This window comes from Mirounga angustirostris, unplaced genomic scaffold (genome assembly GCF_029215605.1).
Source record: "Mirounga angustirostris isolate CCGP_5_RB_7025 unplaced genomic scaffold, mMirAng1.0.hap1 SCAF_12, whole genome shotgun sequence".
NCBI lineage: Eukaryota > Metazoa > Chordata > Mammalia > Carnivora > Phocidae > Mirounga > Mirounga angustirostris.
Genome location: NW_026991720.1, coordinates 75,334,986 through 75,362,452, shown reverse-complemented (window position 1 = coordinate 75,362,452; position 27,467 = coordinate 75,334,986). Strand labels below are relative to the sequence as shown.

General features: G+C 41.4%; 1 protein-coding gene and 1 pseudogene across 2 annotated transcripts in view; both read right to left on the bottom strand.

The window, feature by feature from the left end:
• ABCB1 (ATP binding cassette subfamily B member 1) overlaps positions 1–27,467 on the bottom strand; it is a 123,079-nt gene that overhangs the window by 25,337 nt on the left and 70,275 nt on the right. For both annotated transcript variants that reach the window (XM_064575328.1, XM_064575329.1), the window contains exons 15-21: positions 24,682–24,843; positions 23,634–23,810; positions 22,547–22,693; positions 20,155–20,262; positions 15,327–15,404; positions 12,604–12,687; positions 5,221–5,424 (exon numbers count right to left, since the gene is read on the bottom strand). In XM_064575328.1, coding sequence (XP_064431398.1) covers positions 5,221–5,424; positions 12,604–12,687; positions 15,327–15,404; positions 20,155–20,262; positions 22,547–22,693; positions 23,634–23,810; positions 24,682–24,843 — 960 coding nt within the window. The remainder of the gene's footprint in view (positions 1–5,220; positions 5,425–12,603; positions 12,688–15,326; positions 15,405–20,154; positions 20,263–22,546; positions 22,694–23,633; positions 23,811–24,681; positions 24,844–27,467) is intronic.
• LOC123836054 (acyl-coenzyme A thioesterase THEM4-like) lies at positions 18,378–19,652 on the bottom strand (annotated as a pseudogene).

The window sequence follows — 27,467 nt, the reverse complement described above, 5'->3', positions numbered from 1 at the left end:
TTTATGATTATTTTACATATATTTTAAATGTGATGCTTATATTTTTCTCTTTATAATTATCATTCATGACAACTGAGGAATATTTGGAAAATACTGAAAAGATAAAAAAGGTGAATAAAAAGCTCCATATATGTGTATCTTATATATTAGCTTATATATATATATTTTTCTAAGCATATATGTACTTAACAAAATTGGGACCAAATTCTCTTTTTGGCTTTTACATCATTATTTTTTACCTTAATAAATATCAAGAGCATTTTCCAAGGTCATTAAATATACATTAATAATGAGATGTTTAATGGGACACACAATATCCCAGCCAGTTAAGCATTCCTTTACAGTTGAACAAGGTTTTCCATTCTCTTCCTATTAAAAATAATGCTGTGATAAACATCCTTACACATAAACCTTTGTCCAAAGTAAATTATTTTCTTGGGAGAAGTTCTTAAAGTGAAATTACGAGGTCAAAGGGGATAAACGAATTCTTAAGAAACGTGGCACATATCATCCATTTGTTTTCCAGAAAGTTTCTCTCATTCAGTTATTGTTTTAATTGAATGCAACTTCCAACAAGTCTTTGTAATTAGGACAAATATATCCTCTTGGAGACTGGGTAAAGGGCTGTGGAAAATATGAAAACTTCCAGTGCACAAAATGAAGATTTCAGCTTGCATCAGCCATGGGACTTTGAAATAGCTCTCTGTGTCTTGGTCTCCTCATATGTAAAATGAGGGGGATGGACAAGAGGGTCTTGAAGTCCCTTTTAACTCTGTAATTCTAAGAGAAATAACTTTTAAAACTGTAAGTCTAAATTATAAATCAGTGAGTAAGGGAAATCACTCTTCTATGAAGATGTTCTTCCTTTCTCTGGTCTGTACACTGGTCAGAATGGATTTTTTTTCTTTTTCTTTTTTTTTAGGGCTGGGAGAGGGGCAGAGGGAGAGGGAGAGAGTCTTAAGCAGGCTCCACACCCAGCGCAGAGCCTATCATGGGGCTTGATCTCACGGCCCTGAGATCAAGATCTGAGCCGAAATCAAGAATCAGATGTCTTAACAGACTTAGCCACCCAAGTGCCCCATGTTTAGAAGTGATTCTAATAAGGACACATTCATTTACAGTTGAATGATTTACAGCTTAAAAATCATAAACATGAAACCTCACTTATTTCTTACTAAATCCTATACAAACTACCTAACTTCAAAGAGAAAAGCAAATATTTGATACAACATAAGTCAGTTTTAAAGAGTAATGCAAAGAGCTATTAGAAGAAAAACAATAATACCATGTACTTAAAAACAAAAACTTATTTAAAAAATAAAGTTAAAAATATCATACTCTGACCCGACTAGGCCAAGAATATTGACCTATGTTTACCATAAACTACTGACAAAGATAGGAAAATGTCCAGATTCAATTCATGTTAAAATACTTTATAAAAATCTGTACACACTATGAAAATAATATACATTCATCTTAGAAAATCCTATAAGTACAGAACAAAAAGAGGAACAGTACAGAACAGTACAGAATAAAAAGAGGAACAAATTCGCCTCCAGTCAAACCCGCACACAATCCTTGTACAGACCCATGTTAGAAATATGTTCAGTGATAATGCTCCAAACAAACGGAAATGCTCTTTGCATTAGTAAGGAAATTCAACAAATTATAACAAAGTCTGCTGAAAAACAGATTTTACTGTAAATTTCAATGTGGCTTCTAAGAAATATTTTCTGTGGCACCATTTTCTAAGGCAAGTGTGTTTTGGTTGTGATTTGATCTGTAAATGTGGTCACTTAGTAGAGGGTGTAAACAGCCCAATACAAGTGAGTTTATGAGTCACAGACCTCGCATAGTGAGTAAAACAATATAGTAATCACTTCACAACCATCTTTATCTTGCCTCATGATGAAGCAATTAGGAAAAGGCTTAATTAGTACTCTGCATCCTCACAGCTTCATTTTCTCCAAGAGTTTTAAATAGAAACCCAGTGAGGAGAACTTTTTTTTTTTTTTAAAGATTTATTTATTTATTTTAGAGACAGACAGAGCCGGGGGAGGGGCAGAGGGAGAGGGAGAATCTCAAGCAGACTCCCCAGCACAGAGCCTGACTTGGGGCTCCAACTTCACGACCCACGAGATCACAACTTATGAGATCATCACCTGAGCCGAAACCAAGACTCGTACGCTCAACAGACTGAGCCATCCAGGTGCTCCAAGGAAAGAGAACTTCTAATATGAGAAGAGTAAGTAGCATTGAGTTTTTTTCAGTAGCCATCATAAGCTAAATAATTTTGAAGAAAAATTATATATATATATATATATATATTTTTTTTTTTTTTTTCTAGGAAGAAAAAAAAACCCTCCTCGCACTTCTCTCCTTATCCTCAAATTAACTGAAGTTTGATTATGGCTTTTATGTCTGAAAAGGAAAAAGCATCTATTTTATTAAGATGTTCACTAGTCAATAATAATGTGACAGAAATCTACAGAGCACAGGCAGGGTAGAGGTTATGAGGAGGCTGCCACCACACAATCTTGCTCTGGAATCCTGGGCCTGCTCTGTCCCTGTAAGGGCAAACCAACAGACACAGCCCTTTCCCTATGGACCTTTTGTCTTAGTAGGGAAGACAGTCCACTAATCAATAAACAAAGAAATAGAGAAACATCAAGTGCTGAGAAGTGTCATGAATTAATTCAAGGGTCAGGAAAGCCCTCTCCAAAGAGGTCATAATGCTGAGATCTGAATAATATAAAGGAACCAGCCATAGGAAGATCAGAGGGAGCCAGCTTGGAATGTTCCAGGAACTGAAAGGTGGCCCATGAGGCCAGAGCGGAGTGGGCATGGGAGAGAGTCGTGAAAGATGCTTTCATAGAAGTTGTCAGAGGGGGCTGGGTCAGGCAGAGTCTTATAAACCAGGGTAAAATGTTGATCTTCTTCCAAGTGTGATCAGTCAGAAGCCACTGGAGGGTTTTAAGTTGGTAACCAGTTAGTGTGATCTTATTTGTGTTTGTAAGAGATCAGTGTGACTTCTGTGAGAAGAATGTAGAAAGTGGGTGGACAAGAAAGGAAGGAGTGGAAGCAAGGAGATCAGTTAGAACTATTGCTGTGTGATTTGGGCAAGTTACCTGACTTCTCTGAACTGTGGGTTTTATCATCTAATAAGAAGAATTCAAAGGAGTGATTAAGAGTATCAAATGAGAAAATGCATGCAGAGCTCCTCACATGATGCCTGGCATATAATAATACTTAGTGGTAATCTGGGAATGGGGAGTTTTGGGAGTTGATTTTCAAAACTACATGGATCAGATGGTCCTGGACCACCACTTTCCCTACCTGCTTTTACCAGTCTCATGAAACACCACTGAGAGCATTTATCTCACCTCCGACCTTTGCTCAGTGAACCTGCCACATTCGCACATATCCATGTCCATCTGCACCACTTCCTTGCCACCCTGGGACAGAACTCCAAGAGTCTTAAATCTGATGGGCCACCTCAGAAGTGCTAACCTGTGATGTCTAATGAATTATCTTATAACTGAGTATCTTGATCACCTTCTTCCTCTAAACAACCTGAGGCTCCTCTCTGGGACATTCTGAACCCCTCAGGAAATGATGAAACTACTAAATATTAATACATTTTCTTTTTATACATTTTGTCCTAGATTTTTCCATCTTCTCCTCACATGAAAAGTCAACACCACAGGTAGAAAAAACAAGACAGTAGGGTATGAAATGAAGTGATTGGTCACAGAACATGTTCCCTGACAGGGGCCGATGTGACAGGGGCCAACCCACAACCTGATGCCTGCTGAAGCTCGAGACTGGGCCTCTAATAGCCTGAAGGGAAGCCTCACATGAGGTCTTTCTCCCATAGACACTAGTTAGGAAGCACTAAAACTGGTCCAAAGGAATTCAGGAAGGAATTCTAAGGAAACAGGATAAAAAGTCTGAGGAGACAAAGGTAGAAGGTAGAAGACAAAGTGTCAGTGGTGATGATCAGCCTCCATGAAGAAGTACCCTCTTCATCATTCTTTATTCTCTGGTGCAGTGCCTGGTCCCAAAACAAAGTACTTCAGACACATGGCCTAGAGAGCCAGAGCCACTGGATCTTTCTGGGTCTCTGCCCCAACTCTTAGGAACCTTGGAGGGTTCACTAATAGATGTATCCCTACCCAGTTTTGGGGGTCGGTCATGCTCTGACCACTTGTATTTCCGCAATGATACAAACCATGTGCTATCGGATTTGTTTGGCCATCAGCAGACCTCCCTGTTTCTTCACAGAGGCACAACTTTGGATCCTGGTTCTGAGGCTTATCAGCTCTAAGGCACTGCGGCCATGACCCACCTGTGCCTCAGCTTCGGCTGAAAAAGGAACTAATAATAGAGCCTACCTCTTAGGGTCACAAAGAGGAGTAAAACATTGTGGAGGAAACAAGGTAAATGCCATACAAGTATTTGTTTAAAAACAACAACAAATAAACAAGTATGTAGGAAGAGAAGGAGGAGAAGGAGGAGGAGGAGAAGAAAAAGTAGTAGTAGCAGCACTATCCATTATAGGGTAAAGAGAAACAGAAATAAGATGCCAGCAGGGGGTATGATAAAAAGGAAAGAATGCTAATAATTTAAGCCTGATAGAATTAATACCTTTAGGACTTTTCCACATTTTTAAAAAAGATTTTATTTATTTATTTGCTAGAAAGAGACACAACGAGAGAGGGAACACAAGCAGGGGGAGTGAGAGAGGGAGAAGCAGGCTTCCCGCTGAGCAGGGAGCCCGATGTGGGGCTCGATCCCAGGGTCCTGAGCCGAAGGCAGACGCTTAACAACTGAGCCTCCCAGGCACCTGGATTTTCCATATTTTAATTCCCCTTCAACATACGTAATTAAATGGGGCTGCTTTCCTCAATAAAAGAATGGATTTCAGCTTGCTTGAGGGGAAGAAAGAGAGAGGGAGGGTGTGGGAGAGAGGGCGTAAAGGAAGAGCATGAAGGACGATGGTTTGAAATGAGAAAAGCCTAATAAAATTAGTTGTCAGCCTGTGAGCCTCAGAATTTGTCTGGCTCCTTTTCTTCAGTTTCCAATCTTCTTCCAGTGCAATGAGACTGCTTTAAGGAATGGTTATAAAAACATTCTCCAAGCATAGTAAGTAGTAACAGAACAACACTGATTAGAATATTTTACTGTATTAGATCAGCAGTTGTATTTAGGTTGACTCACCTTCCCAGCACCTTCCAGTTCTTTCTTATCTTTCAGTGCTTGTCCAGACAACATTTTCATTTCAACAACTCCAGCTATTGCAATGATGGGTACAATTGCTAAGAGCAAAAGTGTTAATTGCCAGCCATAGATTAAGGATATAATAATGCCTGTCCCAAGATTTGCTATATTCTGGGTAATTACAGCCAGCCTGGAACCTATAGCCTACAAAAAAAGACACAAAACAAATTAGAGAAACAATTTCATATTCTCTTTAAAACCCATGCCTGTATTTTCTTTAGGATTATGACAATTCAGCTTCATGAAATTCTATTAATTATCTTCTCAGTTACAAAATAAAAACAAAAGGTTTGCTTATAAGTTTATTTGGTTTCTAAAATGAAGATTTCCATGACTTCAGAGCAAAAAATGAAAGAAGAAGATCAATAATTCTGAGTTAAATTACATATTTCTATCTCTTCTAATTTGTTTTTTCTTTTTTCTTATTTATTTATTTTAATTTTTTTAATTTATTTAATTTTTTAATTTTTTTATTATTTTTTTTATTAAAGATTTTATTTATTTGACAGAGAGAGAGAGCACAAGTAGGCAGAACAGCAGGGAGAGGGAGAGGAAGAAGCAGGTTCTCCATCGAGCAGGGAGCCTGATGTGGGGCTTGATCCCAGGACCCTGGGATCATGACCTGAGCCGAAGGCAGCTGCTTAACCGACTGAGCCACCCAGGCGCCCCTAATTTGTTTTTTCTAAGGAGGCTCCATGCCAATGTGGGGCTTGAACTCACGACCCTGAGATCAAGACCTGAGCTGATATCAAGAGGCGGACATTTAGCCAAATGAGCCACCCAGGCATCCCTCTCTTCTAATTTTTAATACCAAGAAAATTTTCGTTAATCAATGAAACCATGATCACTAAAGCAAGCTCTTCAAATCAACAAGACAAAATAGTCTGACAGTTGCACTGGAAATGTTGGAAATTTCCAACATGAGATGCAAAACTACTCATAAGTTAAGCCTAATATTTGTCATTAAGGATATCCAAATATGGGATGCCCGGGTGGCTCAGTTGGTTGAGCATCTGCCTTCAGCTCAGGTCATGATCCCAGGGTCCTGGGATCGAACCCGGAGTCAAGCTCCCTGCTCAGTGCGGAGTCAGCTTCTCCCTCTGCCTCTGCCCCTCCCCCTGCTCCTGCTCTCTCTCTCTCTCAAATAAATAAAATATTTTTTTAAAAAAATGGATATGCAAATATATCTGGGCCTATTTGACATGCTTATTGTGTTTAATTTAACCTGCAGTTGATTTGGAAAAAATACACAAAGCTGAAAGTAATGGAATTTAATTTAGATATTGATCGGGCAACAGAGCCTTTAGTTTGAATGCCAGAGGGGGTGTGAAGCATGACTTTCAGTAGCATGCTGTGACTTCCAGTTCTAAAGCCAGAAGTCAAACCATTAAGTCAATTCAGTCTACTACTCCATACCGTACTTCTCTCCTCTACGTTAGAAACACCCAAGCCCTCAATCCATTCCAAAGTCCAGCTATGGTGCCCAGATCTGGAAATAGCCCATGTTTTTTCCACTCCCAAAGTTCCCTCTGCCTGAGTGGGACCAGACTCAGGTACAGATTACGATGCAGTGGAGTTCAGACTGGTCACAACCTCCTCTGTGACTTTTGACAAATTTCTCTCAACCCTCAAAATGAGCGAATACATTGTTTAATAACCAAAACGTCTTTCAGCCCTAAATGTTAAGGACAGAATCCTTTATAACCCCTTCTGCATCACTCCAGTATCAACCCACTGAAATCATTCAACACTTGTGTGATAGAAACACTAGACCCGTAATTAGGAGGCAAGGGTATTACAACTATCAGGAGCCTCTGTACGTTAAATTCTATACCAGGAATTGCACCAGACAGCATGAATAATGGAGCAGTTGGTTTTTTTGTTTGTTTGTTTGTTTTTGTTTTTAAAGATTTTATTTATTTTTATTTGAGAGAGAGAGAATGAGAGAGAGGGAGTACATGAGAGGGGGGAGGGTCAGAGGGAGAAGCAGACTCCCTGCCGAGCAGGGAGCCCGATGCGGGACTCGATCCAGGGACTCCAGGATCATGACCTGAGCCGAAGGCAGTCGCTTAACCAACTGAGCCACCCAGGCGCCCAGCAGTTGTTTTTTTTTTTATTTGATGCAGTCACTGAGTTTATATCAAAGGGATGCTTAACCAAATTTGGCTTAAGTCAAAAATGAAGTGGATTTCAGAGCCAGCTCTCTGCATTTGCACACTTTTTTTATTTTTTTAAGATTTCATTTTTTTATTTGACAGAGAGATAGTGAAAGCAGGAACACAAGCAGGGGGAGTGGGAGAGGGAGAAGCAGCTTCCCACTGAGCAGGGAGCCTGATGAGAGGCTCAATCCCAGGACCCTGGGACCATGACCTGAGCCAAAGGCAGATGCTTAACCGACTGAGCCACCCAGGTTCCCTTTGCACATTTTCAACCTGAAAGTCAAAGGTTACAACCCAGACAGAGTCCGTGGCACAGGGACAATGTAGACTGCTCCTGTTCTCAGAATCTACAAGTCCTACCCAGAACTCATTTCCCACAGCAACTGACTGAGAGAAGTGCTCAGAACATCCCCCAAGTTCATGGCAGGTGAATGGTTCTAGCACATGAACCTTTCAGACTTATGAATGTTCAGGTCTGCATGATAGTCAAGGCCATGAAAATAAGTAAAATGGATCAGAGATGACAAATTCTTCTCTCCTGTACATGAAGGGTGAACGAAAAGATCAAGGACCTTAAGCTGGTGGGGTATGGGGAGATTAAGGTCGTTGGCTTTACCTGATTTAGCACTTAGAGGTCATGGCACTGGTACCATTCCTTATTCTAAAGACTAACACGGTTCCACATCTATTCCTCACATAGAGTAGGAGTCTAGAGCTCTGCAGATCACAATGAATGGGACAGCATAGATTCGTAGTAGCCTGGTAATTTTCATTTCAAAAAGTAGAGCTGAGAGAAGATAACACTCCCCCAAACCACAGCCTAAGTGTGAAACAGGGTCAGACAAAAGTAGCCTGGCACTCGAAACCCACTAAGAACCCTCCTTACCTCTCCACCCCACCGTATACTCAAGTAATTCTATCTTACTTCCTCCTCTGCTTCCAAACACGGCCATATTGCTGGAAATCTAATTTGAAACATTTGTGCTTACTGAAAAAGAAATCCTATTTCCTGAGCCTCTTTCTGAAATTAGAAACATTTATAACTTTATCTTCTCCTCAACCACTTTCTCCAGGGTGGGCGGGGGAAAAAACTTAAGTACATAGTGGCTTTTGATCTCTACATGGCTCTCATTTACTTTTTTCCCTGAAGAATTCTAGTCCTAAAACCAAAATAAAACTTAAAAGCTCACTATTTCATAGGCAAAATATTGAGATATATTTTCTCCTGATTTCTTTCTAGCAGAATTATGCTACTGACTAAAAAATACATCTGAGAAAATGTGTCATTGACGGTCAAGTTAAATATGAGGAAAATTTAACCTAGATAAGCATTATCACTAACTATATACACAGAAACTTGAGTTAGCCCTGCCTTGGGTAGAATGATTTTTGACAGTACTGCTTACCTTGGGTATTTTTTTATATAAAAAATTAATTTCACTACTTCCCACTGTGGAATAGAGATACCCACAGAGATGGGTGTGTGTGTGTGTATATATATTTACACACTACACACATCTGCCCCATCATAAGCCAGTCAGCTGGTAGCAGTAAGTGGATACAACTGTCCTGTCCTGGCCAATTTATGGTAACGGCTATATGGGACTTCCGTGCTTCTGATGGCACTCACAGACCTACTTGCTTCCTCTTCCCTGGTCCTTCTTGATGAGCCACCGTGTGAAGTTCTGGAGAACAGTTCTGACCCGGTGGCTCACACAGGGGTGTGAAGGCTAGCGCAGCTGTGAGAGCGTGAGTTTGAAGAAACAAATGGAAAGCAGCCGGTCAACACCAGGAGGCAATCGGGGGCTACCAGAGCTCCTGCCAGGGCCTGAGGAGCTCACAAACAACAGTAGGGGACAGGGCTGGCTGCCAGTCCCACAGATACAGGAAGGGACTGTGGCTTAGGACAGGCCATAACCCCAGAGGAATTTTAGGGGAGGGAGGAAGGACTGCGAGCACACAATGCCCACACTCTGCCTGCTCAGGGTTCTGCCACCCAGGACAGAGTCAGCGTTTCCTCTAAGCTGTGTCCTCCACACCAAATGGGGTATGGGACGTGTGTGTCCGTGTGAGCCCACGAGCACATACAACCAGGTCTCTGTGAAGGGCGTACTAAAGTGATGGCGGCAAAGTTTAGGGAAAATTGGATTTCAGAAATTTCAGGATACAATTTGTCCACACTGATCATGATCCCCAAGAATGGCTCTTGAAGGGAGGGACCAAAATGGATTGAGCCCAAGCTCACTGACTGATTCTCATGCCAATTTAAATTAAAAAAAAAAAAACTAATACTTTATGTCTTCTACCTACCACCCACTTCTCTCCACCATTTCCCAAAAAGTCCTTTAACAATGTATCCAATTGTGTTCATCCTCTTTTCTCTTTTCTCTTGATCCCACTCCCAACAGGCTTTGCTCCCACCACACCCTTGAAACAGTTCCTGTCAGAACCATCAGCACCTCCGTGCAGCTGTAGCATGGTAAGATGTTCAATAACCTTGCAAGCTCATCAGCAGTATCTGATATCCTAAATTGTTCCTCCTGAAAATGCGTTTTCCATGTAGCTTTTAGGACACTGCTCTCCTCCCTCACTGGCTGCTCCTTTCCAGTCCTCTTTGCAGGTCCATCCTCATAGCCCTGACCTCAGGGACCAGGACTTGCCATGTTTTCTACCTGCATATGCTTCCTTGGCTATCTTACCCAGTCTCCTGGTTTACAAGCCACCAACACACCAAAAAATCTCCAAATGTCTATTTCCAGACCAGACTTCTGTGCTCAGCTCCAGACTTGCACATCTAATCTGCTTTCTTGACATCTCTTCTTGGACATCTCATTGGGGATCTCAAACATACCATGTTCCAAAAAGAACTCTCAAAACTCTCCCTCAAATCTGTTCTTTCAACAGTCTCCCAGTTTCATTAAAAAGCAACTCCATTTTTTAAGTGATGTAGGTCAAAAATTGTGGGGACATTCTATATCTCCATTCTCTTATACCCTACATATAACCAACAAATTCTGTTGGCTGTACCTTCAAACTATGTCCAGAATCTGTTAACGTTTTGTCACCTTCACGATGACCCCCCAGCCTAAAACATTATCATCCCTCCCCTGATTTATGGCAATAGAGTCTCTGCCTCCACCCTTGCCCCCTTCAGCCTAGTAATACAGCAGCCTTTAAAACTTTCAGATCCCATCACTCCTGTGTTCAAAATCCTACAATGGTTTCCCATCTATTTCCAGATATAATGCTGATCTCAATTCTTATGACTCTTCCTTTCACTCACTTTACTCCAGCCACACTATCCTCTTTACTGTTTTGGGAACAGTTACGGAAATGCTCCAGCCTCAGGTCCTTAGCACTTGCTGATCCTTCTGTTTAGAACACACCTCTTGGGGTGCCTGGGTGGCTCAGTCAGTTAAGCATCTGCCTTTGGCCCAGGTCATGATCCCGGGGTCCTGTGATCGAGCCCCACATCGGGCTCCCTGCTCAACAGGAAGCCTGCTTCTCCCTCTGCCTGCCGCTCCCCCTGCTAGTGTTCCCTCTCTCTCTGTCAAATAAATAAATAAAATCTTAAAAAAAAAAAAAAAGAACATACCTCTCTCCACATCTACAGGGCTAGTACCTTGCCCTCATTCAGGCCTCTTGCATATACCACCTTATCTTTGAGGCCTTCCTTACCTGACAACCAGAAAGCCCCTACCTATACTTCCTGCTGGTTGTTTTTTCCCATAGCACTTAATGATGATCTGACCTACTGTGTAGACACCATAAGGCCAGGGTTGTCTGCTTTAGGAAGTTCAAAGTTATTTCAAGCAGTGCATATTTGGCCCTTCTAGGTTCTATACAATTTGGTCTAAACCTCAACGTTTGTTGATTTGTTTGCTTTAAGCAAAGAAATCTGTATTAAAACAATTCCCAAGATTTATATTGTAATTTAAAACTCTGTGTGCTTCCACATTCATAACCTAATTTTTACTTACAGAAGCCCCATGTATTTGATAGAACAAATTTTAATATAGAGCTACCATATAGAAAAACTAAAAGATTAATAAGGTTCAAGGGAGGGAAAGACATGGTAGAGACCACCTGCTTTTTTTTCAAATCCTACATCATCTTGTGGATTTTTTTACCAACAGTTGTAGTTGTAGAAGAAACTGTCACTCCCTCCACAAATCAACACCTCCTGGTTCAATAGTTTCTAGTTAGAGCAATTAAAGAGTCATGGAGCAGTAAAATTGGAGCTTTATAACCTGATAAAGTTGTTCCTTCTACCACTGCTTTAATTTTTTGATGTGCTTCTCATTTCTTTCAACCTGTTTTTATTATTATTATTATTTTTTATTTTTTAGAGAGAGAGCACATGCACAAGCAGTATGGGCAGGGAGGGACAGAGGGAGAGGGAGAGAGAGAATCTTAAGCAGGCTCCACGCCCACTCAGCGGGGAGCTCGATGCGGGGCTGGATCTCAGACCCTGACAGCATGACCTGAGCTGAAATCAAGAGTCTGATGCTTGGGGCGCCTAGGTGGCTCAGTCGTTAAGTGTCTGCCTTCGGCTCAGGTCATGATCCCAGGGTCCTGGGATCGAGCCCCGCATCGGGCTCCCTGCTCAGCAAGAAGCCTGCTTCTCCCTCTCCCATTCCCCCTGCTTGTGTTCCCTCTCTTGCTGTGTCTCTGTCAAATAAATAAATCTTAAAAAAAAAAAAAAAAAGAGTCTGATGCTTTACTGACCGAGTCACCCAAATGCCCCTCAACCTGTTTTTAGATTTTTCTTCCCTCTCTTCTAAACTACAGTGCTCCTAAACATTCATACAGAAACTACATACATTCTTTTTTTAGTAGCAGTTATAGTTTTCTGTTGATTTCTGTTCAGACTGATCCTGCATGATATGCTGATAAATACTGCCTTTTATAAATAATTGTCCTTCCATGTGTATCCTGTTAATAGGAGGTCTAACTAGTAAATAACAAAAGAAGCTTGCAAATTATATACACACTATACAGTTTATGTTTAAATAGTTAACATTTTTGCTATGAGGCACATGACTTATTGTGTTAAATATTTATCTAATATTATAATGATAATGAGAACACCTATAATGAGAAAATTAATTTCATGCTGAGATCCAAAATGGCCAATTAAGACAAACAGAAAGGAGGGACATACCCCTTTAACTTGAGCAGCGTCATTGGCAAGCCTGGTTGTCAATGCTCCAGTGGTGTTTTTAGGGTCATCAAACCAGCTCACATCCTGTGGCACAGAAAATGATTTTATTATCTTAAAACTCTACTTATGAGATCCTTAGCTCTGAGGGCAAGGACAGGGTCAGGTTTGTTATCACTTATATCCCTTGCATTTAGCTCTCAGGATTTGACATTCAATAGACAATAAAGGGACTTAATAGACAAACACATAAATAATTTTATTTGTCAAAATAATTTTTTGAGTGCCTGCTACTTAGACATCCATTTTATTTATTTTTAAAGATTTCATTTATTTATTTGATAGAGAGAGAGACAGCAAGAGAGGGAACACAAGCAGGGGGAGTGGGAGAGGGAGAAGCAGGCCTCCCGCTGAGCAGGGAGTCTGACACAGGGCTCGATCCCAGCACCCTAGGATCACGACCTGAGCCAAAGGTAGATGCCCAATGACTGAGCCACCCAGGTGCCCCTAATTTTTAATTTTTTTAATTTAATTTTATTTAAATTCAATTAATTAACATAGAGCATATTATTAGTTTCAGAAGTAGAGGTCAGGATTCATCAGTCTTATATAATACCCAGTGCTCATTATATCACATGCCTTCCTTAATGCCTATCACCCAGTTACCCCACCCCCCACCCCCCACCCAGTTACCCCATCCCCTCCAGCAACCCTGTTTGTTTCCTATGATTAAGAGTCTCTTATGGTTTGTCTCCCTCTCTGATTTCATCTTGTTTGATTCTTCCCTCCCTTCCCTTATGATCCTCTGTTGTGTTTCTTAAATTCCACATATGAGTGAGATCATATAACTGTCTTTCTCTGACTGACTTATTTCACTTAGCACAATACCCTCTAGTTCCATCCATGTCGTTGCAAATGGCAAGATTTCAGTTTTTTGATGGCTGAGTAATATTCCATAGTTTGGCTATTGTGGCCATTGCGGCTATGAACACTGGGATGCAGGTGCCCCTTCAGATCACTATGTTTGTATCTTTTGGGTAAATACCCAGGAGTGCAATTGCTGGGTTGTAGGGTAACTCTACTTTTAACTTCTTGAGGAACCTCCATACTGTTTTCCAGAGTGGCTGCTCCAGCTTGCATTCCCACCAACAGTATAAGAAGGTTCCCCTTTCTCTGCATCCTCACCAACATCTGTCATTTCCTGACTTGTTTATTTTAGCCATTCTGACTGGTGTGAGGTGGTATCTCATTGTGGTTTTGATTTGTATTTCCCTGATGCCGAGTGATGTGGAGCATTTTTTCATGGGTCTGTTGGCCATTTATCCATTTACCTTTTTAAATACATAAGGACTAAAAAGATTGTGAGTTTGAAGCATGAATTTATATCCTTAATAAAAAGAAAAAAAACTATGGTCCTGTTATCTGTACTGGTGATTTGCAATTAAAGCAATATCTATCATTTTCCCCAAAATATTTAAGAAAAAAGAGTTATAAGTTCTTATAACATGTATCACATAACTTCCTTGAAGACAGGGACTGTTGAGACTTGAACGCCTGACAATACTTCATATTATGGCTCTGAAGTGGAAGGTCCTTAATATGTATTTGCCAGACTTAATAATTTATGGAGAGGGCATTATACAAACCATCAACTCAGCTTCTAAAGTATAATGGACCCAGGAGTCGGCCTGGGGGTTGGGAGGGTAATGGGGCATTTGGCTTTGGACCAAGATCAGCCTCGATCCTAAATGGAATCTCAGTTATAAATACGGTTCGACTCAGAGTCCTAGGACAGGGCCACCATCAAATAGTGCTCTGTTACTCATTCAAGTCAGTCCTGGCTCTGTCAGTCACTGGCTAGCAATTCCCACAAATATGCTTCTTTTTAAGTCACGGTGGCACTGGTGAGAAAGGATAGAGGAACCAAAGACAGCCTGGAAAATGTAACTGTCATCTAGAAATCCTAACACGGCAAACCGATGCTTCTCAGCTAGGGTTCCAGCACTCCTGGCACATCCAGGGCATCCTTCTGGAGCCTCATTTTATTCACTGGCAAGTGATCAGTGATTTTAAAATAGAAAGTTATAAAGTCACATACAAAATTTTCAGGATTGGTAGAGAAACTTTCTCTTTGAACCGGGCTGCTTTGGGTGACATTCCCAGAAGTTCCTTCCCCCTTTCCCTAGGAAAACATTCACAACTGCCTGTTGTTAGGTTTTTGAAGGTTTGAAATGTAAGAGGCATTCCATTAAACCCTTACCAACTTGTTACTAGGGCGTGAATTACTGTATCAATCTAACCCCAGCAAAGAAACTAGGGAGTGGGGATACACTTTGATTTGTGGAAAGACAGGGTTCAGGTAGCATCTCTTAGTGGGAAGAAACATAAATGTCTTGGGTTTCCCAGGGGAAAGAAGGAAAGGAAGAGAGAAAAGGGATGAGGGGTGCTCCCTCCTCTGCCTCCAGTTGCCATGACAAAGGCTGGGGGTGAACCTGCTCTGGGGACTGTCTGTGGCATTCCCATTCCTTGTCCCGCCCACAGTGGACAGACAGCAAGGCTTCTGAGCCAGACCTGGGGGGCGGTCCAGTCACATCTCTGAAGGGAGGCGGAGGGAAGACCACCACAGGAGCTTGCTCTGAGTAACCTGACCGCACTCCCACTACATGAGACCATGGGTACGAGTAGGGAGCTCTGCACAGCCCAGGCACAATCCTCAACAGACATACCTGTCTCAGCATCGATCTGAAAACCATGTATCGGAGCCGCTTGGTGAGGATCTCCCCCGCTTTGCCAAACGTGAAGCCCTGTGAATGAGAACATGCCACAAGAAAGGAGACTTGTCAGAGACCCCGCCACTGATGACACAGAAGGAGGGAGACTGGGTGTCACTGCTGAGGGGACATGAGACAAGGTCAGAAAGGCCGACGTCAGGCGTGGCTATGTTTCGGTCACTGGGTATCATGGTACATAGCCACACTGGGAGTGTGGCCAGGAGGGCCCAGTTTTGAAATGATCACTGCCACCGCCCCGTTACTGGCAGGCTGATGAGGGATTTTTAGTAAGTGTGTTTCTTTGTCCCTACTCCTATCCTTGTTATTTCTCCCAGTGAGCCAGGGTCTGCCACCCAGGAAGATCAAGTTGTTTCCAAGGCAGGGCGCTCGAAGCAGGGTGGCTGTATTATGTGTCATCCAAACCAGGACACTTTTGAGAATGCCAAAAGAATGCTGTTAAGAAATACACCAGGACCTGAGGTGTCATCCAGGAAAACAGAAATATTCAGCCACTCCAGCCATAAAGGATGCAGAGAACAAAGATACCAAATTCCTAGTTTCCAAGTTAAAAAGAACTAAAGTCTAGGAGCAAAATAGGCTGGGGAAGAAGACTGACCAAGAGAGAATTTTCTGCCCTGCACCTCCCCTTCCCCCAAGGATCTAACCTTCTGTGTTTGGGAGGAGGGAGGAGCTACTCTGGGAAATAAAGAGTCCCATGTGAGTGTGCTGCCATGCCCAGCCACATCTGGGGAGGAAGGGCAACAGAACCCTCATCCCAGTGGGTGTGGGGATACAGGACTAGGAAGAAACCGTGCTCCCCGTCTTTCTGGCGCTCCGGGAAGTGGCAGTCTACGGATAAGGTTCACATACAATGGCATGGGGGAAGCCGAGTGGAAATGGCTCATGGCGCATCAGAAGAGAAGAGGCCCTAATAAAAGCCCAATTCCCTGCAGAATCAGAGATGTGGAAAAGGGCAGTTACATGTGCACCCAACGAGGGAAGAAACACAGGCAAAGAGGACAAGTGAAGAAAAAGCCAATTCTTCTAACTGGTTCTGATAAAGGACAGCCAGGTGGGCCCTACCAGTTGCCGGCACGAAGCAGGCAGGCACATGATGTCCACAGACCGTCCCCCCTGCACACTTCTGCTAACACAGACACCGATCCAGGAGAAGAAGGAAAGGGAGAAGTGCTAGATTCATTGAATTTAACCCTGAAATTACTAAAACAATTTAATTTACCTAGAAATGGCCAGATTAAGGTTTCTATTACTAGACTGAATGAAATGTGAATTATCTTGCTCACTACAGGAATATTACCAATATTTTTGTTGAGACCTGGCTGTTGAGTGCTTAGTCTGACACTGTACTTTATATAATAAAGTACCTATATGTATACATAGGACAAGGCTTTTAGTGATGGAAGAATGTCACCTTTATGACAACTGTATAATCACCACTTTACAAAAGAAACTGAGGTTTAGTTGCCAGAGGACCCAATTGTAAGTTGGCAGAGGTGGAACGTGAAGAATCTGGGTGTATGAGAATCCTAACTAGAATGGGAACCCAGAGCCTGAAATTTTATCACCCAGAGAGCTCCCTCCTTTTGTTTCTAAATGAGGGGTTGGGCATTCTAATGTTGTTGACCGCTGTGCCATCTCTACAGTTCTGAGGTCTTATAATTTAGAGCTTAGCTTCCACTCAGTTTTGCCAGGCAAGTCAGGCTCCTGTCTCCCCAAGCATCATCATGTTATAAAGCTATTGCTTTCAAGGGGCTCCTGGGTAGCTCAGTTGGTTAAGCGACTGCCTTCGGCTCAGGTCATGATCCTGGAGTCCCGGGATCGAGTCCCGCATCGGGCTCCCTGCTCGGCGGGGAGTCTGCTTCTCCCTCTGACCCTCCCCCCTCTCATGCTCTCTCTCTCTCGATCTAATAAATAAATAAAAAAAAAAATCTTAAAAAAAAAAAAAAGCTATTGCTTTCACTGCCTTTGCTTTACTAGTTCAAACGTCCAAAGTTTAAGGGAGCAGCTCAAAGCCTACCGCCCTCAAAATCCCTTAACCAACTTCACACTCAGGAATCTTTACATTCTATGGCATTAACAGCTGCCATGGCAATCTTGCTTATAGTTAAAGTGTTACATCTATTATGCTTGGGTCAAATTACCCAATAAGATTTTAAGTACTTAGTAATGAAAGAGTTCATTCAGTCATTTTTCTTTTGTATTTCTTATGTCCAAAAAAACCCTTTGTCTATATATAAAAAAAATTAATACATGCTTACAACACATTAAATAAAGAGACCTATTCAGAATTTTATCTTAAAAAATTACACGTGGCTAACATCAATTCCTTCTACAAGTAACTGAGTGTTTGCTACTGCTTCACACAGCAGGCCTGGGAACTTGATCACATCATTTCTTTTTCTTTCTTTTCCTTCCTTCCTTTCTCTCTCTCTCTCTCTCTTAATGGTGCAGTTGTTTAATTCCTAGAATCCTGATTTGAGGTATCCATTCCTACAGGAACTAGTTGTGTTTCCTACTGTAGCCAGAAAGATTTGTTTGGATACAATAAAGCTAGCTTTGTAATTTATAATACACACACACACACACACACACACATTCCTTCCTTTGATTTTTCTGGCATTCCTAAGTTTGTGGTAAAAGTTTCAATATGAATTATTTCTCCAGTCTGCAATGGGGCAGACACCATGCTTGTGCAACTTTAAGGAGTCCATTCAAATTCATGAGAACCAGACACTTATCCTAAGACGACATGAAGAACTGCTGGTACTCTCACAAGGAGCGCTTCTGTGTTAGAGAGTGTAGAAGGGGCAAAGAGGTCCTGGAGTTGTATTCGGAAGATTTGTTCAGGAAGGTTGGTGTGAGCAGGCTTCACCCTCTGGGGGACTCAATGGCAAGTAAGGAGAGCCGGGCTGGGGACAACAGCTTCTTCTGGAGGAAAGGAAAACCTAAGAGATTGGTGTGGGATGCACCAGAAGCTCTTCTAGGTCAAACTTTTTTTTCAGGATCTAGCTTTACAAATAAGCTTGTTGCCTCTGGGGATGGGAGTCCTCTCATCCACGCTTCAAACGTTACAGGAAACAATTTCCTTCCTTCAGCTTTATCAAGTGGACTCTTTATCACAACAGAACAAAGGGCGACAGGCCTTTTAAAAACTGATGTTGAGACTGGCAGTCATGACGATTCCCCTGGCTATAACTGCAGACATACCAACAGTAGCATCAATCCTGGTTGCAGTGGCACCTCCGTGAGGGAATCCAGGAGCTCCTTGCAGATAAGGACCTCCTTACGATACGCAAACGAGCCTTTCTGATTATGGAATGCTGTGTGTTCAAGGCTTCTGGGAAAGAGCTGGGTCTGTGACATTTGTTCTCTTTCATAGGCTTCGCGTCCCGGAAAAAGGTTTTGAAGTCTTGATCCTCCGAGTAGCTTTACATTTATATGAGGACAAATGTTTCCAGGAGCTGTCTTCACTTTTCTTCATGAGCTGGTCAAAGAGGAGTCTCACGTCCTTGCGCTAGCTGGGGCTGGGGAGAGACGGCCCTTATGAACGACCTCGGAGGACACCGACCTCGGTCGCAGCCATGGCTCCCTCGCCCGTGGGGACGTGCCCGGCCAGGGCAGCGGAGGGCTCTGGGCACGCGCGATGCCACGGCGCTGCTCGGCAGCCTGGCTCGGAGGTTCGGCCGGCTGGGCCAGACAGCTGCCTGGCCGCCCGCTCCGATGCTCCGCCCCAGGGCGGGAGCACGTGACACCGGCCACATTATGCATCTTAATCATCAAGAGGAAGGTACTAATATCCCTATCTTACAGATGAGGACACTGAGGCTTAGTTTAAATTATTTTTTTGCGCAAAACCACGAAATTAGGAACTGGTGCAACTCATACACACACCAGAGTCTTACACCAAAACCAACGCTGCCTTACCATACTAAACTTTTAGAGCCCTTAACTTCTTTACAATTCTGTTCCTGCCAAATGATGCGCAAGCTGTATAATCGGACTCTTCACAAATGCGCCTACAGTTTCTGTTTAAGACTGACGTTCTTCCATCCTCAAAAAGGTTCCTTCTCCTTTAGCAAAAGGTGAATGATAAACTCTTCAAACATTTTTTAATCAAGTGTGACTTGCTTAGTGTCTTGCTTTTTGGTCTTTTCAAGTCATACCTAGACATTCTGAGTATTTAAACTGACTGGCAGTACTTATATCCAAACTTAAGCCCAGGGTTCCCCTGAATTCCATTTTTGAGTCCCCAGCTTTCATTTCTAGTCATCATATTAGATCAAACACCCTCTTCCTTCTGATTTCATTACTGTTTCATTTGGGGCAGGTGATAGTGGGGAGGAGAAGGTAAGCAAGTGCTCCAGTGGAAGCAAAACATCTTTTAAAATATTTTTATTTTTAAAATATTTATTTATTTATTATTCATTCATTCATTTATTTTTGAGAGAAAGAGAGAGAGTGTGTGTGAGCAGGGGGAAGAGGCAGAGGGAAAGGGAGAGAGAGAGAATCAAGCAGGTTCCATGCCCAGCACAGAACCTGACTTGGGGCTCGATCCCATGACCCTGAGCTAAAATCAAGAGTTGGACACTTCACTGATTGAGCCAAGCAGGTGCCCCAAAACATTTTTGTTTTAAATATGTCAAAGAAACTTGGTTGCTAATAGTCCAGTTAATAGAGCAAATTACATAAATGCTTAGAAATTTCCCCAGCTGAATAAGAATGCATTCCCCAAAATGAATAAAGGGAAAATGCAGACACTTACCTGGAGGAAAAATGTAATAAAAGAAATAATTCCAAGGACTAGGAACAATAAAGAAAACATATTACTATTCTGTCGTTTTGTTTCAGGATCCTCATCTCTGGTAAAAACCTGTTGAGAAAATATTTAAAGGTTTTTCAGTTCAAAGACTAAGGAAGTCAGCCATTTCCCATCAAGCACAACATTTGGAGGTTAAGAGAGGCTTAGTATAATGGAAGTCAGGGCTGGTTTCCCTAAGGCCAAACCTAAAGGTGTGAGGACTTTGCCCTCCTTAAGGGCCAAGAATGGGTCTGTTGCTCCTAAAGCGTCCCAGTACTTTTTCTGCTTATACTCCCTGTCGGAGTAATGAGTGTCACAAGGGCCACACCAGCTATGTAAAGTAGAAATGAGAATAAGTACTGTCCTCTTTTGGTGGGAAACTACATCGTATGGCAATTTGTTGTTTTACAATTTGGACACTTCCAGCTGCAGACAAACCTGCCAATGCTGTTTTGGTAAACCAGAGAGAGGCAGTCATTCATTCAGCCCAGACCCTCAGTAAGAAAGGAGCCTCCTTGAGCCAGCCTCTTTTGTAGGATGGCCAGTTAGACAGCCAACTGACCCAGTACCACACATGGAGACCTTTCTGGAGATGGTAAGAAGGCTAACAGGATGTCTTGGGCTTAGAGAACATAGAGAATATTCACAGGGAGAGAAAACAAACAACTCCCTTCATAGTGGGTCAAAATTGTCTTATAACAGAGCTACATTCCTAACCTAACCCAGTAAACTTTATCCTTTGTACAAGAAAAAAAAAAGCCCTTTAGAGGAGATAAAATTCATTTTTCTTGATTAGTTATTCCACCCCAAAATAGCAAACAATCAGTGAGCTCTTATTCTGTGATAGATATTATTCTACACAAATTCATGTATACCATTCCTTTTATCCTCACAATCACCTCCTAACGTTTATTATCATCACCACTTTACACAGAGGCACAGAGAGGTTAATTAACTTGTTCAAGGTAACACAGCCAGCAAGTGATGACCCAAAGATTTAAACCCGATCAATCTAACTCAGAGCCCACAACCTTAAACCCTGTGTTACAAACCTTCAATGAGGCAGATGACTGGTTGCCTAACCAATATCTAGGAGTCAGTGGGCTAACCCCTGGGTCACCTGCTTCCAGACTTACTGTTACATGAGGAATGAAGAAAATATAAAATCTTAGGTTGAGTTTTGGTTACACCCAGCCAAACCCATTCCTAAATAGTCCACTTCCATTTTTTTTTCCCCTGATGATGCCACTGTCTACCTCCCTGCCTATACAACAAACGCTAGACCAGGAATCAGTTCCCTGTGGACCACCAGCCAAATGTTTATATAAAGCTTCGGTGGAATAGCGCCATATTCACTTGTTTCTGCACTGTGGGTGCATCTGTACTACAACAGTAGAGCTAAGTATTTGCAACAGAGACCATATGGCGCTCAAAATCTAAACTGTTTACTCCCTTACCCTTTATAGAAAAAGTCTGCTAACCCCTGTCCTAGAACATATGCTCCATGCTACCAGACCCTTTATCTCCTCCTTGGCATTTTTTTTTTTTTTTTACCACCTGGAACAGTATGTGGCACAGAACAGTCACTGCAAAAAATATTTCTTGAATGAATACACTGAACGTACAGATACCAAAAAGAAATCAGTTAGCCAGGCATGGGGAGACCTGCATATTTATGTATTTGGGGGTACATCAAAAGTTAATGTTTGGCCTCTTCCATGTAGGGAGCAACTCCTTTCTCCGTTATGTTTTCAGCCATTATGGCAAGGGTATCCTCAGCTTGATATCTGAACATCTACCGCGAAACAGAGAGCGTTCCTGCCTAGGTGGTAGCTTTACTGTTAAAAATGCCATCAGTAAAAGCAGGTACAACCAACATACGTCAACCTTTCAGGATCCATTCCTTTTTGTTTTCACCTTAACAAGTGGGATGGATGTCTTACAGAGGCAGCATGCCGAGCCTGCTCACATCCTGACAAGTGCATGTATCACACAAGAGCTCGGTCTCAAGCCAGTCTGACAAACACACCATGAACTCTCTCTGCGCACCACTGATAGGACTTTTCATGAGGTTTACTCAGAGCCCAGTGATGGCAGGCGAGATATACTCATCAGGTCAGGTTCATGGACTATTTCAGGAACCTGGGCCCTAAGGGAGCAACTAACTGCAAGGACACAGGAAGGCTTGAAAAATTAGCCTTCTTACCCCAAAACAGACTTACATCTTCAAGTTTGCTGAGTTTCACGCAAAGGTACATTATTTTTTTGTGGCTTATGTATCCAGCTACAAATATAAACAGTTCATTCTTTACTCAGGACTCACAGATAAATCCAAAAAATAGACATAAACACTTACCCCTATAATCCTTGAAAATATTACTGAAAATGCTGGTTGCAGGCCTCCATTTATAATAGCACAAAATATACCAACCACAAAATAAGGCCATTCAGTTATATTCAGCTTCAGAATCCTCCAGAAGGAAACTGGAGGTACATTTTCATTCTGGAAAGCAAAATATTTCAACAGGCTAGTTAGAAAAAGAATTGATACTTTTTATCAATTTAATGATGCACAGTCCTTCAGTATGTACCAAACATTTTTTTAAGATTTTATTTATATATTTATTTGAGAGAGAGGGAACACAAGCAGGGGCAGAGGGAGAGGGAGATGTGAGGGAGAGGGAGAAGCAGACGCCCTTGCTGAGCAGAAAGCTCGATGCGGGGCTCGATCCCAAGAACCTGGGATCATGACCTGAGCTGAAGGCAGACGCTTAACTGACTGAGCCTCCCAGGTGCCCCTGTACCAAAATTTTTAAATGAAGATACTTATTCATGTTTTCTTATGAACTGATGACTATTTAATTTTTTAAAAAGTGCTGACAGGTTCTATTATATTGCTCCTTTATATTTTAAGAAATAAATGATGTTTCCACAAACATTTAACACTTACCTGACATTTGGAAAATTTACAAGTACAAGAACAGAAGTGTCCCCATTAGAATCTCTTTATAATATAGGGGCGCCGGGGTGGTTCAGTCAGTTAAGCATCCAACTCTTGATTTCGGCTCAGGTCATGATCTCAGGGTCTTGAGATCAAGCCCTCTGTCAGGCTCTGCGCTCAGCAGGGAGTCTGTTTCTCCCTCTCCCTCTGTCCTTCCCCCCCACTCCCCACCTCCTGTGCACGCGCTCTCTCTCTCTCAAACAAATAAATAAATCTTAAAAAAAGAATATCTTTATATTATAAATTGTAATTCTAAAATTCTTGTCTTATAAACGCATTCATAAATTGCAACCTGAGACTCAAATGTTGAGATTTTGGTTTGTGGAATGTTTTGGGAATAGGACAGGAGGATTCTGGATAATTCTTTCTTCTTCCTACTCCTGCCACCCCAGTGCTAGCCCAGAGGGAGGGCTGAAGACATAACTCTATATCCTCTCCGTACCAAGTCCTCTTTTGTACCAAGCTTTCTGTCCTGGCCTTGTGGGTCATGTATATTCTTGCGAGTTGATCTTCTTCTTATTAAACTGGATCCTGAATCTTTAGGAGACATTTCCAAGGCATCAATTTCACTTTTGGATTCACCAACTGCATTTTCTAATTCAATTTCATTCCCTCTTGTCTAAAATAAACAAGAAATAAGCATAAGCAGGTTAGGCTCAGAAAACATGAAAATTAATTGTCAAACATCAGCTATCAAGGAAAGTGGTAATTTACATCATTGTAGGAAAAGATAAAGTTAAACTGCTGCTGGGGGTTTGTGTGTAAATGTGATATATATATATATATATTTTTAATGTGTGATATATTTGAAAATTAAAACCACTGAATGGGGATTGCCTGTGAATATGCTGAAATAACATGACGTCCTTTCCTTGTCATCTCCTTTTTGTAGGTGTTTGGGACTCGATATTATTTGCTTTGGGCCAGTGCTATCAACAGAAATATGCTGCATGCCATTCTGTGACCCACGTTTGTCATTTAAAATTTTCTCAGTAGCCACGTTAAAAAATGTAAGAGATAAATCCATTTTTACTCTTTACTTTAACCTAATGTATCCAAGATATTAACTTTTCAACATGTAATCATCGTAAAAACTTACTGAGGTATTTTGCATTCTTCTTTTGTACCACGTCTTGGGAATCTGGAATGCATTTTCTACTTTAAAAACTTCAATTCAGAATAACTGTCACTGAAGCGTTCAATAGCCACATGAGGCTAGGGGCTACTACAGTGAATAGTAGTAGCTAGATGGATACTGGATAGTATGATGGATAGATGACCTTTAAACCTTTTTAAATTTCATTTTTCTCTAATTATCCTTCTTTATTTTCCCTCCTTTTCAATGGGAAGAAAAATCTGGTCTGAATTCCCCAAGTATTTTTCTCACCTCTCAAGATAATCAAGTCAAGTAACGTTAATTTATAGTACTAATCACACCAAATCAGTTTTTACCTGAGATATTTCAGGAAAACTCTGGAGTTGGACAATACCTGCATTGTGACAAGTTTGAAGTAAATGCCTTTCTCTTTCATGAGTTCATCATGACTTCCTTTCTCCACAATGACTCCATCATCAAAGCCGGCGATGACATCAGCATTACGAACCGTAGACAAACGATGAGCTATCACAATGGTGGTCCGGCCTTTTCTGGCCTAAAGAGAGAAAAATTAGGTTTTTGAATACATGGACAATGATAGGCAAAAATTCATTCAATTTACATTTACTGAATGCCAATGCCTTGGATACTGTAAAACCATCTAAACTATATAAGGTAGTCTCTGTCTTCAATAAATGTATAGTCAATTGATAATGGTTTAAAATGATGTTTTATTATAATACATATCAACATAAATGTAACACAAATTAAAATGATGTTTTATTATAATACATATTAACACAAATGTGAATCCAAAAATATAATACATATTAACACAAATCACATATTAATATTAGGTAAGCTTCTAAGAATTTTACTTAACCTCTATCAGCCCAAGTTTACAGTAATAATCAGGGGCTTATACAAAGTAAAAAACGCTACAGTCCAGGCACTGGCCAATCAGAGCAGACCCAGGCCAGTGTGTGGTATTGGTACAGACTAGATAGCACCAGTCTGGGACTCCTAGCATCCCATCTCATAGAACTTCTGGATGATTAAGATGGATAATCAATGTGAGGCAGCAAAGTTCAGTCTTCAGTGCCACATTGATCTGAACTCAAATCTTAGCTCTGCCATTTATGAATTCCACAATTTTATCCAAATCTTTTAACCTGTGTGAGGCTCGGTTTACTCGCATATAAAATGGAGATAATATTAGTATTCATTTCTTCAAATAGTTGTGATGACCAAATAATATAATGTACACAAAGCATTGTGATATATATACAAAAGTACTTAATGAAAGTTACTTATTCCTAGGTAGAAGCATTATGGAAAAACTGAAGAGCTATGCAAATGTTCTTAAATGCCCAGTGTCATTTTTATTTAATATGGAAGAGGTTAACATAGTTTAATATGGAACCAGAACTTTCTGAGATTTCTTTCACCTCTGTAACTTTCCCCAAGGCTTATGACTTTTGTGACTTTGTATCTCTCTCCAGGAACTAGCAATAAAATCCTCAGACTAACAAGAGGCATATTGATCAATATAAAGAAGAGAAGTGGAAAACTCTGACAAGAAAAAAACAATACATGTAGAAAAATTAGATGGTAGCGAACAGAGGGTAGAGAAGATAATGGATCAATTCTTTGGATATTTTTAAGGGGGGGCATGTGGAATTCTCCCTCCAAAATTTACATTCTAAAGGAAAAGCATTTTTTAATAGTTAATGTTTTTTGGGGGGGCGCAGAGGGAGAGGGAGAGGGAGAGAATCTTAAGTATGCTCCATGCCCAGTGCAGAGCCCTACACGGGGCTTGATCTCACAATCCTGGGATCATGACCTGAGCTGAAATCAAGAGTCAGATGCTCAACCAACTGAGCCACACAGGTGCTCCTAAAATGTATTTTTAATGCAACCTTTTCAAATCATTTTTATTTATAATTTAATGCATATTTCCATTGTAAAATAACAAGAAAACACAGACGTAAAATTACAGATAAGCAAAGTGAAAAGGGAAATAGCAACCACAATTCCATCTGCCTCTATTTTGGTTCACTCAGTTTTTAGTAACCTGCTTTTCCCTTCCTCAACAATCTATTCAACACATTGACAGGATGTATAAAGGAACATCCAGTGTCATTTTGTTATTAGAGAAAGGGAAAGCTGGAACAAATATATGTTCATCTTTGAATTCTACGGTGACACTTCTACTCAGGGCACGTCTGGGCTAAAAGGTCTTCACATTCTGGAGAGGAAGATGGTGGTAAAGTAAGAGGACCCTAGGTTCATCTCCTCCCACAAACAGCTAGATAACTATCACATCAACCTAGATACCCCAGAAATCCCCCTGAAGACTGAAAGAACAAACTCCACAACTAAGGAGAGAGAAGAGGCCTCATTAATAAGGCAGGAAGTGAGGAGATGTGTTTTAGGGGAAAACAGGTCACAGGAGCTGCAGTGGGGAGGGAAGTCATGATTGCAGAGAAGGGCATGTGACAGAGAGAAAGAGAGAGAGGAGCACACAGGGAACGCACAAGGAGAATATTTCCCCCAAACCACTGGCTTGGAAAACAAGATGGGCTGAATTTTGTGAGTTCTTGCAACCATCAGGCTCACCACATTCAGGCCAGGGGCCAAAAACTGCCTACAGCAGGCAAGGAGAGCCTCTGCAAATGACTGGCCTAAAGGATAGAGCAGCCAAAACACAACAGCAGAGCGCACGCAGCACACACCAGAGACACTCGCTGAAGCGCCAGGCCATAGATACTACATGACTTCTTCTTCATAAAGCCATTATTTTCCAGAAGCAGGAGACATAAATGGCTTTTGTAGCACAGGGAAGAAGGCAGAGACTTAGACAAAATGCCAAGATGGAGGAATTTATCTGAAATGAAAGAACAAGTCAAGGCCACGGCCAGAGAACTAAGCAAAACAGATATAAGTAACATGCCTGATGGAGAATTTAAAGCAATAATCATAAGGATACTCACTGGGCTTGAGAAAAGAATAGAAGACACCAAGGAGACCCTTACCACAAAGATAAGGGAGTTAAAAAAGAATTAGAGATGAAGAATGAAATAAACAAGATTGGAAACAGGTTTGATGCAATGAACAGCAGACTGGGAAAAGCAGAGGAATGAATTAGTGATCTAAAAGACAAAATAATGGAAAATAATG